The 13,254-nt window shown below is 45.4% G+C and overlaps 1 protein-coding gene across 4 annotated transcripts in view; it reads right to left on the bottom strand.

The window, feature by feature from the left end:
• LOC102197777 (poly(rC)-binding protein 4-like) overlaps nt 1-13,254 on the bottom strand; it is a 179,750-nt gene that overhangs the window by 21,447 nt on the left and 145,049 nt on the right. For all 4 annotated transcript variants that reach the window (XM_005740879.1, XM_005740881.2, XM_005740880.1 and 1 more), the window contains 3 exons: nt 11,259-11,330; nt 218-259; nt 58-136 (listed from right to left, as the gene is read on the bottom strand). In XM_005740879.1, coding sequence (XP_005740936.1) covers nt 58-136; nt 218-259; nt 11,259-11,330 — 193 coding nt within the window. The remainder of the gene's footprint in view (nt 1-57; nt 137-217; nt 260-11,258; nt 11,331-13,254) is intronic.

Raw genomic sequence — 13,254 nt, 5'->3', positions numbered from 1 at the left:
TGTGTGTGTGTGTGTGTGTGTGTGTGTGTGTGTGTGTGTGTGTGTGCGTGCACATACCAGGCAGTACTTGTGTAGCTGACTGGCTGATGGGGGCCAGGCCTTGCTGCTGCATCGACAGCTGGTGCAGCTTTGCTAACTGACAGGAACAGAGATGGAAATCAGACAGAAACAAGCGATGATATCAAAGATGAGCAGAGTGAATAAAGCAGCTGTTTACCTCTGAGTGAGGAATGCCGTAGTGGCTCTGTACTGCATACGTCTGAAACAGAAAAATACAGAAGGTTGACGTTATCACCTCATTATCCATCCAGCCTGGAGTTCATCATGAGGTTCAGTTTGATCAAAAGTCCAACAGACAGACAAGAAAAGACAGGAGAGGCTTTAAAATGTGGAAAAGTTTGGTGCGGCTGCTTTAAGGTCATTTAGAGCGATCAGACATCTTCCCTCTGATTAGTGAAAGCTGCAGATGAAGTAGATGAAGAGAGTTCTGCAGCAACTGTGTTGAAACATATCGTGCATCATTTATGATTTTCCTTAAAAGTTGTCAGAAAATTGTAACACTTTTTTAAGGTCTCTCTTTGGAAATGAAGTATTCCCGCCGGCTTGGGAACGCTTCAGTATCTCTGCTGATGAGCTGCAGGTGATGGTCAAGGATGGGAAGGTTTGGACTTCTCTGCTGACAATGCTGGTTCCCCGACCCGGATAAGCAGCAAGGCGCTCCGTACCTTCTGCATTTGCTCCATCTTTCAGATCTCTATTCGTTTTCAAAGGCGACCGTGGTTCAGGGGGTTGGGGAGCTCATCTGTGACCAGAAGGTCGCCGGTTCGATCTCTTCCTGTCCTGGTTGTTGTGTCCTTGGGCAAGACACTTCACCTACCGCCTACTGGTGATGGTCAGAGGGGCTGATGGTGCGATATGGCAGCCTCACTTCTGTCAGTCTGCCCCAGGGCAGCTGTGGTTTGCCTGCACCAGTGTGTGAATGAATAGTGGAATTATAAAGCGCTTTGGGTGCCTAAAGAAGCGCTTTATAAAAATCCATTATTATTATTATTAAAGTTGATACTTTTGCTGTGATAATAAATTCCTTCGTTGCACGACTTTCTGTATTTTCTGTGCCTGAAACCAAACCTTCACTCTCACCTGCACCTGTGTCAACTTTTATTTTTAAATCCTTGAAGATTTTTAATATAGATACAGCGAAGCTTTTGCTCATAATAAAAAGTAGTTGATGAAAAACGTTGACATTTTCCAATCTCTCCGGAGCTTCGGATACAAAGCCCATAAACCAATTCAAAGACCCCGAAAAGCCTGTCAGTTAAAGGTCTTTTCCTCCGTCTTCTGCGAGTACAGAGGGAAACGCCGTCAGGATTAATGCTCCGTGATGCTCGGAGTTACTGAAAACACGACTATGAAAACGAGTTTCCCTCGATCATCCAGTCCATGTTTTATCTGTCCAACATCATGACTCGAGGAGTTTGCAGACGGCTTCCCAAATCCCTCGCTGAACTTCAAAGAGGAGCAGCGCATCCACAGGCGAAGCATGAGATGGCTGCAGGGGAGGTGGTGTGTGTGTGTGTGTGTGTGTGTGTGTGTGAGCAGGGGGACAAAGTTGCTGTGGATGCATTCGAGACACTGCAGAGACGCTTGTGTGTCTCCCCGAGGTTGACCAACCTTATATAAGAGATCTCAGACTGTGCTGCTGAACTTTTGACTCCTTTTGGCAGCACTCCGGGATGTGGAGGATCCACAGAATCCAGCTCCAAAGACTGATTCTATAAGAGTAACAGACCCGTGTGAGCTCTGCTTGATATTTATGCACCGTTGTGAACCTGAAAGTCTACCAAATGCAAATGGTCCGTGCGGGGTCCAACACGGAAAGCACCATATAAATATTTATGCGCGGTTTAATGCATCATGAATGAGAGACGCAGCAGAAAGAGTCTGCTCCTGCACGTCTGGGATTCTCCGAGCAGGAGACGACAGCAGAGAATGTCAGACTGACGAACTTTGTTCCTCCTTTTAGGAACGACCGTCTGATGTCGGCGCCGATATTTAAGAAGCTCCTCAGTCAGCCGCTGATGCTCGGCTGGAGCGCTCCGTGGACGCCCACAGAGCCTCGTCCACGAACCTCACTGTAAACCAGAATAGCTGCTGTAACCACGGTAACATGTTTCTCCAATCAGAAACGGTTTTTAGGAATAAAAGCTTATCTTTGGATGGGCTTCGTTTTTCTTCTGCTGTCTGAAGTTTAGGCGAGTTGAGGCTACAGATGGACTGAGTCACGTGACTCCATGCAAGCAGCTCATTCGTCAGAGTAGGAATACTTAAAAAATACAACATCGGACACAAAGGTACATTTAAAATGGACGTGTTATAGGCGTGTGCATTAAGGTTGAGCGATTGGACGCATTTATCGACCATCAGTTTGCTAATGATGTTGTTTGAAGCTAAGAGAAGAAGTCAATGGAGCAAACTAATAGTGCTGCATTATATGATTAAATATTTCCGTCCTGGAAGCATGTGCTGCTCGACAAAAGTTTTCAGCACCTCGACGAATGGCTCCTTTTCCACGGTATGAAACGACATCACTTCCTTTGACAGATATTCAGCGTGCGCTGTGTCCACCTGGGGCTGTCCTTTTCATATTTAACCGTTTTAGTAAAAGCACTTTGGATATTCTGCTGGTGAAAAGCTTTTCTTGAGCTTGTTGATGGAAAGCTGGTGATAGCCGAGCATACTCAGCTGGACGGCGAACACTTAAATGCTCATGCGAGTTAGTCGTGTTCGAGTCCTTTGCTGCTGCCGTACGTCTGCACAGCGGCAGCTTTGCCTCTTTCATCCGGTTTAGCGCCAAAGAAATCCCAAACTGACGACTTTGGGGTTTTTTTGGCAACTAGTTCCTCCATGTTTGGACTTCTTTGTTCTAAATAGGTAAATCGGTCCATGCACGATTACATTGCTTCGCCCATCAAAAAGTCACCTGCATGAATAAATCACCTATCGTTGTTTCTTGGACCGATGAATGTTGGCTGGAAAAATTTGACATATCGCCCGACTTTAGGGCAACTGTAAGTGTTTGTAATGCTATAGCCCTTTGTTTTTAGTAAAGACTCATTGTACTGAAGTGTATTAGTACTTATTGCACAAATGCAAACATGCTCACTACACTTCAAATACACAAACTAAAACTGATGCTAGTCTCCCCCGCACAAACAGCCGGAGCCTCCGACTGCATGGAAGCAAATTGAGAGTAGCGCTGTGGTCACATCTTTCAAGGCTGTCAGGATGTCTTTCACATAATAATCCTGCTTCGCTTCAGGCTGTTTCAGAGCGTGAAGTTCAACCTCTGAGGAAAAAAAGCTCCTCTGACAGCCGATCACTCAGAAGCGGAGCAGTGACACCTGTCATCTCCAGTAAAGACAGCCAAGAAAGGGAAAGGTCACACTGGAGTAGACACACGTTACTCGTCTAAATCTGATGGATCGTTTGAAGAAAGTGGGACGGAGCTCATTTCCACTGTGACGGGATACACTGCTGCCTCCTGAAGACCCCTCCCTGTGCAATCACGCCACCTATTAACTTCATTTACCGATGAAGCGTTCCTGTTGAGGTGCAGGAACAGTCCCCTCAATTATAAGGCAATGACTCTACAATCAGACAGAGTTTTTATTTTTCAGTGGGGATGACTCCGGCTTTCCAGTGCCACTGAGCGCTGAGGATCCAACGCACATCATCACGAAGGGAAACTCGACTAAAGTGTCTTCTACGCGACTGGACTTCTTCAGTGCTAAGACCACCATTTCTCAGATGAGAGGTGAAACGTCTCAGAGGTGACGTGGTTTTCTTTCCAAGCTCCTTAGGCTATCGACCTGCACAGAAACACTAAACTGGCTTCTTCTCTTTGACACCTAAGCTAAAATCTGACGATGGCACATTTTAGCCATTCTGGTAACATCGACTTCAGGCTCCACGATGAACACACGGAAATCCAGATTTCACTGCTTTAAGCACCTCTTTTCCAAACAGCCTGCGTTACCTGCATTTAGTTAAAAGCTTCGTACTAATTTCCTCTAAAAACACGTTGTTTACTCTCACTGAAACATGCTTAATGCCATTTCAAACACGTTATCACAGCTAATTATCCCACCGGAGAAATCCTCACAGCTGCAATCTCGAAATAAAGATTAACGTTTAATCCCAGAAATGACTCCATGACTACTGCAGATGAGTTTGTCACCAGAGCGAGAGACGCAATCATCGACTCGTCACAAACACAGTATACGAATCCTCTTCGTCTCTCAGTCGCTGCCTCCTCTTCCTCTCTCTGCAGCCTTAATAATGAATTAAAGGCGTTAATCTCCTCACGCTGACACTGAACTCTGCATTAACCCTCCCTCCATTTCTTCTTCCATCACAGCTCTTTTCTCTAAAACCTCTTCGTTTCAAACATTCCTTCACATCCTTTTCTGGGTCTTTCTTCGTGCTCTCCTGCCATCTCTTCCCTACAGTCACGTGATGAATACCTGGTTCTTCTGAATGATTTGTGGCCACATCTTAACCAGTAATGATCACTTTCTCTGATTAAAACAAAAATCAAGTCATGCTTTTGAGTGCTGAGGTGATTCCTGTCTGACACAAAACCCTGCAGGACGAGTCCACAGTTACTGTTCAACTCTTCACTGTGTGGCGATTAAAACTTTGTCACTTTACTTTGACATCCTGCAGAAAACTCTGGCCTCTTCATTTTGGCTTCATTTGTCAGAACAAAACCGATTTGAAGTTAATGAGGTAGACAAAATAACGTGAGGACGGAGACGATTCAAGAGTTTCGGAGCTGCGACTGAGACTGTCCGGTCATTCGTACGAGCCAATCGGGAAGCTGCTGATCAGTGGACCTAACAGTCATGAGAGGAGTGTAAAAGATCTGATCGATCATCAATCACGTATGTAAGTAACAATATTCTGATAATATTCTTCACAGCAAAACTGACACTGATGTCACTCCGAAGCAGAGCGACTGTGCCTCCGATGTTAAACGTCTTTTTATCGATTTGTTACCAAAGACGAGGTTTTTCTACATTTCTCTTCATTTCTCCTCCCCCAGTCTCCTCGTCTCACCCCCACCTGTCACTTCATCCCTCCGTCTCTCCTCCCATCCGTCCCATGGAGCCTCCGCTAGCTAGTGTTGTTTGAACTGACGTTCCCAAGGCTGTGAGCCTGACAGACAATATGCATTTACACACACACACACACACACACACACACACCCCACTTAGCTATAGTTGGCGTGCAGGCCTGTCAGTGTGATGGAGTAAAGTGCTCTTCTGTTCTACTTCGCACACTTGTGTTGTTTCTAGAGTCCTATTTGTCTTCCTGTCTGTGAGCCACGCTGTCTCTGTGTCTCTGAGGACAAACAGCTGATCTGCAGCGTAGTCAGTGAGCTTAGTTTGGCTAACTTGGTCCATGTAAAGCTTTTATCCCATTTAACCTGTGTGTGTTGCTGCCAGCGTGGATCTGTCTCCAGATCAGTGGCTCACAAAGATTCTTTGTTTTGGGTTCTGCTTCTTTATAATCGTCCGTTTACTTACTGCAGTTTTAGTACAATCACACAGCCGGGATGATGAACGGGAGCTGTGGCGAAGCTCCAACACAACAACGTGTCAAAGACGCTGTTTTAAAACATTTACAGGTAGTTTTACTTTCAGAACAACAGACGTGCAGTTGGTGAGCGTCTGCTAGCTGTTGCTAGCTGTTGCTAGCTGTTGCTAGGTGAAACTGCTGTCAAACCCTTCTTGTGACTGCTTTGGTCACTAACAGGTTGCCATGGTTATCTCTAGTTTATATGGAAGACGCAGACTCGTCTGCAAACATTTGCCACCTACTCGCTCAGCAAACGAAGAACGTGATGCCAACTGGAAACAGAGACGATTTATCTTCAAAGTAAAAGTTGCTCCTTTTCAAATGTGTTGGTTTCAGGCTGAGGCCCGAGCTTTTACTTTGAAGGCAAACCTTCTCCACGTCCTCTCTGTGACGCGCTGCCGCTCGGTCGTTAGTTAGCAAAGCGAGTTGGTGTCTGGTGATCAAAAACAACCACAGGAGGTTTTTGGTGCAGCATCCTCACTGTGACCACTTTCACTCGGCCAATCTCTGTGACTCAGGCAAGCTCTTTTAGCTCCTCCCCCTTAATGCAAACTTTCTTCTGATTGGTTGCCCCTCACAAGCTCAAGGTCTGACCCACAGGTGGGCTGAGCTGTTGTTGTCTCAGCCTCCTGACACACTTATGGTTCATCAACTTTAAAATCCAGGTGACTTTCTTCTCAAGTTATTTCATTCACAAACTTGGGCGTCCAAGCTGAATAAATCCACTTTAATATCAGATTTAAACATTTCTTATAGTGTGAATAAGACACGCAAAGGACAACAATGGTAAATTCTAACACACAACACGACCTGCTGAGTGACTTCATGCTTCGCGCTGATCCCAGAGACTTTATTCTAAATGTTTCACGGCTTAATTACGATTGATTTTGGCTTGAATCCTTTTCCCGATTAAGAAACAAGGAGATCATTCACCATTTGCTAAAGATGTAGCTTTCACACCACCAGCAGTTTCTTCGGACTAAAATCTGAAATACTGGATGTCGAGAAGCCCGAGAATATAAAAATCATATTTGAAAATAAAAACTCATTTATTGTGGTAATCATTTCAAGTCAGAAGAACATTTTACACTGAAGCAGCCGAGCTTGTATTCACTCCATTCAGCTCAAACAAGAAAAGAGAAGTTCATTCCTCTAAATTGCTTTTCCGAGGTTACCGTGTGTTTGTCTCTGCTTTTCTCCACGAGGTTTTCAGCTTCGTCGGGCAGACGCTGCCGACTGTGGATCTGGGTTTCAAAGGCAAAGGTGACGACGGGAAAAACACCGTTTAAAAACGCTGAGAGGGGATGTGTGCATCTTTTATGAAGCCATGAGCCGCTGCAGTCACACCCTCAGATGATCACTCACAGAGGCTCTGCTGGATGAAAGAATTTTAAATGTAGAAGCAGCGTGGCCCGAGGCCGCTTTTAAACCAACACGACGCAGCGATGGCGGGTTCAGCGTCTGGCTGAAGGACGTGTGGCTAATGACGGCGACACACAAACTGACCTCAGACCGTTACGTCTGGTCTGAACACCCGCGCCCTTGACATGAAGCTATTTATGCACCAGCGCTCACCGGGGGGAAAAAACCTCGTAGAAGAGGCGCAAAATTTCATCAGATTGTAGGTTTGATTCATGCACGAGTACACGTGAGATATGTGAGAAAATCTGGATACACTTCAAGACGATAAGAGCTCAGAAATTATGCTCAGATCAGTAAGTCACATAATTTCAGTTACAGTCACACAACACACACAACAAACCCAAACACATTAAAGTGGATTTAACATAAGTGCATAAACCTGACCTACAGGCTGATGTACTGCCAGCTCGCAGACTATTCATCACGCTGTCCTAAAACAGCTTAGGAGAGATTAATGGCCAAAATCTGCTATCTGCTCACTTCCTGCATGGTGCAGGTGCTGTTAGCAAAACATGAAGTCAAGAATAACGTGAACTCCTGGGCCATGAGGCGGGTTCAACACAGCAACGAGGCTCAGCGGTCAAACAAATACGGTTACTAAAAACGGTAAATAGAAGCAGAGTCTGTCACATGACAGTGATGGTGTAACCCGCCTACGGCCAGCAGAGCGACTTACAAAAGCTGCACGATATATGAAATACAAAGAGGTTAAACAACATACTGCAGCAGTGTGTGTGTGTGTGTGTGTGTGTGTGTGTGCACGCTGGTCAGTGAGGCGGGGAAAGGTGTGTTACAGTTACAAAGCCTGTCTGAAGGTCCTGAGCCTTCACACCGCGCTTCGTTAGAACAGCCATTTACTCCATCAAATTAATATCCACACCTGTGTTTTTAGCCAAGGATAAATATAAAACTAGAATTCAAATCTATCCTCGGACTACTACAAATATGACATCAGGTCCAGAGCAGTTTTAAAATTACTTGCAGCCAACGGGGAAAACAAAGAAAACCCCCCAAACTATATTAACTCTGAGAAAGGCTCCGTTCCCGACGCGACCCCAATATGGATAAGCGGACGAGAACGGAAGGATGGATATATTAAATCTATAAAACCAGATTTCTTTATCTTTCTTACTGATAAGACGGACAGACAAAGCCTGTCTGTGCTCACAGGTCTGTAAAAGGAAACTGAGAACGATTTCACCCCCGCTGGTCTCTGCTCTCAAACGCAGTCCGCTCCAGAGCAGGTTAGCTGCAGAAGTTACCATGGTGATGTGGACGCAGGGTTAACCCTGAAGTCCTGAAACCCGCTTCGATGTAAAGACCTCTGCTCGTTCAGACGATGACCGCCGGTCACGAGGCACCGCTCATAATCTCCAAACCTCAACCTCAACAACCAGCATCCAAGTAACATCGACCAGAATCACCATCCCCGATGGTGCTGCATCATTTCTTTTATTATTGTATGAATCATGGTCATTATTAATACCTGTGTTTTTAAGGTATTTTGCTGGAGACATGATATTTTCCTGTAAATGTGATTAAACGTGCAGTTCTGTTGCAGGTGAGCTTCATGAGCCAGACTGCAGGTGTGTGTCTGTCTCCTAGAAACGACATTTAATTAGAGCTAATGTGCATCAGAAAACGCTCTTTGAGGGAACTCGGTGATGTTTGCATCGAGTTTACGAGTAACTTGATGAAGAAATGTTGTTAATTAACAACTCTGAGACTCCATTAGAGTCTCAAGGAAGTTTGTGGTACTCAACATATCCAGCACATCAACACACCGTGGAGCTCTGGTTCAGCTGCTGCAAAGCAGCACAGCTGTTATTGAGCATTAGAATAATGAGGCTGTATTGAGTGTTTGTGCTTTTGATAGCATCCCACCTGCTGTACGTTTTGGATTCATTAAGCCACTTTTAAGCCTGTTTGAGAACTGTGAACCTGATGGCAGCCCTCTAGGATACAAGCACATAAAAAATGACCCGTGCATTCCCCGATCCATCCTTGCAATTATAGCCAACGGCTGTTTCACAGGCTCTACCTCTGCTTCATTTGTGTTTCAGAGCAAACAATGAGTCGGGGGGAAAACTCCTTAACGGATGCGTTCCTGGGAGGTGAAAGCACCGAGAGCGAGGAGGCCGACCCCTCTCAGCTTTTAACGGCGATTAAACTCGCCAGGAGGAGCTGCTCGGCATCCCCGCTCGTCTCTTCATCTTTCCCTCTCCTTCCCTGCACTTACTTTTTCCCGTCTCGATTCGTCACGTCTCTTTTCCTCCTCGATTCCGTGTTTTTCTTTGCCTGTTTTGTACTTTTTCTCCACGGCATTCGTCTTCGCTCAGCCTCGGCTATCGTGCGCCTGCATTTTGTTTGCTTTTAATGTGAAAAAGAAGATTCATGTTTACTGAGCTCCTCTGTGCAGAGGTGTTAATCTGGCATCCTTGACCGCACTGACCATCTGTTTTTACGATGCCAGTGTCGGCTGCAGCGCAGCAGCAGCATGATTGAATTCGGGTCCTTTGGCTCGCTCCCCGGCCCGAGGGAGGCGGTTGTTTACCTGCCTCACACGACTGACCGAAACAAAAAGATCTGTTGATTTAGAGCGAAAACCGAAACAAAAGCGCTGCCGTGTGTTGGCGATGAACCATTTAAGCAAAAATCTGAATAAATAGGAGGCGAGCTTTTGCATTGTGTGGGGAATGAGGACCGAATGGGAAGAAGGGTTTGATCTGCAAATTGAGTGCAGCTGAAAAACGACATAATTATCCTGAGAAAAATTTGAGTTATGTGAATAGAATTGCATAAAACAGCAAACTGAGGACTTTGCAAATAAAGACACTTGAAAGACTTTTTCTGGAACTTTTATATTGTTCTATGAACTTTTGCCAAACACGTCACGTTTGAAACTTTGTCAAATCTTTTAGTTTAGTCAGCTTTTTCTACTCCTTTCTACTAGTATTTGCAGCCCAACCCAAGGTTTGGGACCGTATTTGTAAGGTCTTGATCCTCCAATGACAGGTCATCTCTCATGAGTAGCACTGGGTGCTCCAAAAGAAGCAGGCTCAGGGAGGGGCAGCCAGTAGGCGTTCTCCCAAAATGGCCCAAAGATTGTGGGACACGGCTGCAGGTTCAACCGTGCAGAAACAGGATGAGCCCAAGAAAATGAACTCCAGCAGGCCACCGGTGTGAACGTCTCTGACCAAACAATCAGACACAGACTTCATGAAGGTGTGTCTTGTGTCTTGAGGGCCATCAGTAGACCCTGTGCTCTCGGCCCGGGACTACGGAGCCCCGTTGGCCGTAGAATACCAGCAGTGGCAGGTCCACAGCAGATGCCCTCAGTTTCTCAGAAATGAGAGCAGGTTCACCCTGAGCACACGTGACAGACGTGGAACGCTCTCCTGGAGAACGTTATGTGTGTAAGATCGTTCAGCGAGTGTTTGGTGGTGGATCAGCGATGGACGCACAGGCCTGTACAGGCCAGGCAGCAGCACCCTGACTGCCATCAGGTATGGGGATGAAATCCTTTTACTCATTGCCAGAGGCTGCGCTGGTGCAGTGTGTCCTGGGTTCCTCCTGGTGTACGACATGTGGTGAGAGCGTGCAGGCAGTTCCTGGAGGATGAAGGAATCGATGCCACCGATGGTCCTCGGGCTCGTCTGATCTAAATCTAATAGAAGACCTCTTGGACGTCACCAGGTTGCCCCTCAGACTGTCCTGATCTAGGAGGACATCCCCCAGGACACCGTTCATCGTATTAGGAGTGTGCGCCGCCATTTTCAGACAAGCATACAAGACAAGCACGTGGACAAACTGCTGAGTACCGTTTGGAGTTGCTGCAGTGGCTAGCCTGATGCATCATCACTTTGATTTTCAGAGCTGTGCAGGTCCTTTCATTCCTAACGCTGAGTCCATATCAGTGCTGATAGATGTGTTTTCAGTGTGTTCTCTAATCTTTTGAGCAGTGCATATATTTGTACTCGCAAAATTAAATCATTAAACTTTTACAAATGTTTGCAGGGCTTCTCATTACATCGTATAGTGAACACATTTCAGTCTGGAGCAGCTGACTGCAGCTCTAAATGTTTCCATCTTTCCAGCCCAGCTTCCAGTCAAAGCAGCTCGTTGGTAGATGGAAACAAAGGCAGTGATGCAGTGACCTTTGACCCTCGACCCTTGCCCCAGGCGGCCATACTCACTTGCTGCAGGTCCACTCCTCCCTGTGCCACTGAGAACAGGGGGTGAGAGCCAAAGTCTGAAGCCTCGAACACCTTCAGCCGGCACAGAGAGACACAAGCAAAGTCAACGCCACGGTTAGAGCTCAGAACTGATCAAACATGAACAACCTGGTCACTGCAGAGCGGCTCGGGATCCTTCATCGCCACAGCTGTTCGACGTACAGCTAAACCTGTGTGAGGCATGCAGCGTGGACACTGTTACACACTAACTAATGTCAAGCTGGGTCAAATCTCCCCTAGAAATTAAAGTCATGCACAGTCACCTCATGAGACTTGAGTTAGTAAAGGAACAGGGACAAGAACTGATCCCAGCTTTTACCATATAAAGAAACAATTATCATACTTATGAAAGCATTATACCAATAATGTCTCACTAACTGTAAAAGCAGCAATAATTGTGTTAATTTAATAAGAAAAATGTGGCCTTAAATTTTACGAGTGTTCTTAAAAACTATTTTCTTTATGTCACTGAATCGGCTGTAAGTTGCTTTAACATGATGTGAGCAGTGTTACTCAGCTGATTACATAAGTGTTTGCTCTGCTGCTGCAAGAGCTCACAGTCATTGTGTATTTATTTGTAAGACATTTTGAAAAGCAAAGGTAAAGACAGCAAAGACCAGACGCACAGAACAAGTAACAAAAACAGGTTTTCTATGTGATTCTGCAAAGAGAAGCAGAAATCAGTAAGAAACCATCAAGAGTTCATTTAGTTTCCCATTTACTGCTAGATGAGAAGATGAAGTGGAGCAGAATAAATACTTTATCATTCTCTGAAAGAAAACTGCCACGTGGCAGCGTGAAGGCAGCGTGACGCCAAAGGTGTGCCGATGCCGTCGGACCGCTGAGACCGTCTCCAAGGGCCAAACTGCCTGGAGATGCACTGAAATGACTTGTTTTAACAAGATGGCTGAGATTCAATTTGCATCAGTCTTATTTTTATAGCCCCCCCCACCAACGGCCGGCTCAAGGTGGCGACGCTGAAAACCAGAGAAAGAACGCATGAAACGGAACAGCGACGTCACGCTTTAGTGACGTGTGCGATCAGCCAACTACACGTTTAAATGTTACTCCTCTGCTACGCAGCACTAATAACGCCATTCGTTTAAAATATTAATATTTCACGCCAGCTGGTGATTGGTTCTTGGCTCTTATACAGCGCCCCGGCCTCTTTCTGTTGTAAATGAGGTGGAAAGTGAAGCAGATGGTTCTGCAGTACTTTGCTAATGTCATGTAGACTGTAGTGAAATAAAGTGGCATGTACTGAAGCACTGACGCGTCCTGCACACGCATGTGTACAAACAACCAAAAACGCTGCAGTCTGAGGTTCTGTGTCTGAAGTTACTCACAGTTCCACACTTTTAAACATGTTTTGGTTATTGAAGGCTGTGATTAATGGAGTATTTGTAAAATGATTTGATTCCATTATTCTCAAATGTTTTCTTTACAACTAATCTTGATTTTTCCATCTAATTTATTCATCTGGTAAACGAACCATCTCCGTCTCAATGTTTTTATTATTCGTTTCTTGTTAAAGGGATGTTTTTCCTCTCTACTGTTACCTTGTTGGGCTTCCATCATTTTTGTCTTTGCAGGTATAAAAAACAAAACTGAATGAACGTAATGTTGTGACCGGAGGTCCGACAAGCTAATCTAAGATGTCATAATTGTGTCTAAAGTTTGCAACCTGCCACTCACTGGAAATCAGTGTAGGAAGCATCAGTGCAGTAGTAATCTCACTGATCTTGGCTTATAGTAAACTAGCTTTCCCCAAACGTTAAACTGAGGACATGAAAGGGTTTCTTTCGACTCCGTCTAGCTTGAGCTTTTGTTCAAATATGCAGCTCTGCAGAATAACAAGCAAACACAACGACTGATTTCTGTCTCTGTCACTTAAACTAAAGTGCTGGTGGAAAACTGTGATGCACTAAAGTTATAAAGGACCTTGTTTTATTGAATC

This window comes from Pundamilia nyererei, unplaced genomic scaffold, assembly GCF_000239375.1.
Source record: "Pundamilia nyererei isolate P.nyererei 1_Seehausen unplaced genomic scaffold, PunNye1.0 scaffold00105, whole genome shotgun sequence".
NCBI classification, from domain to species: Eukaryota; Metazoa; Chordata; class Actinopteri; order Cichliformes; family Cichlidae; genus Pundamilia; species Pundamilia nyererei.
This window is presented reverse-complemented; position numbering and strand designations above follow the sequence as displayed.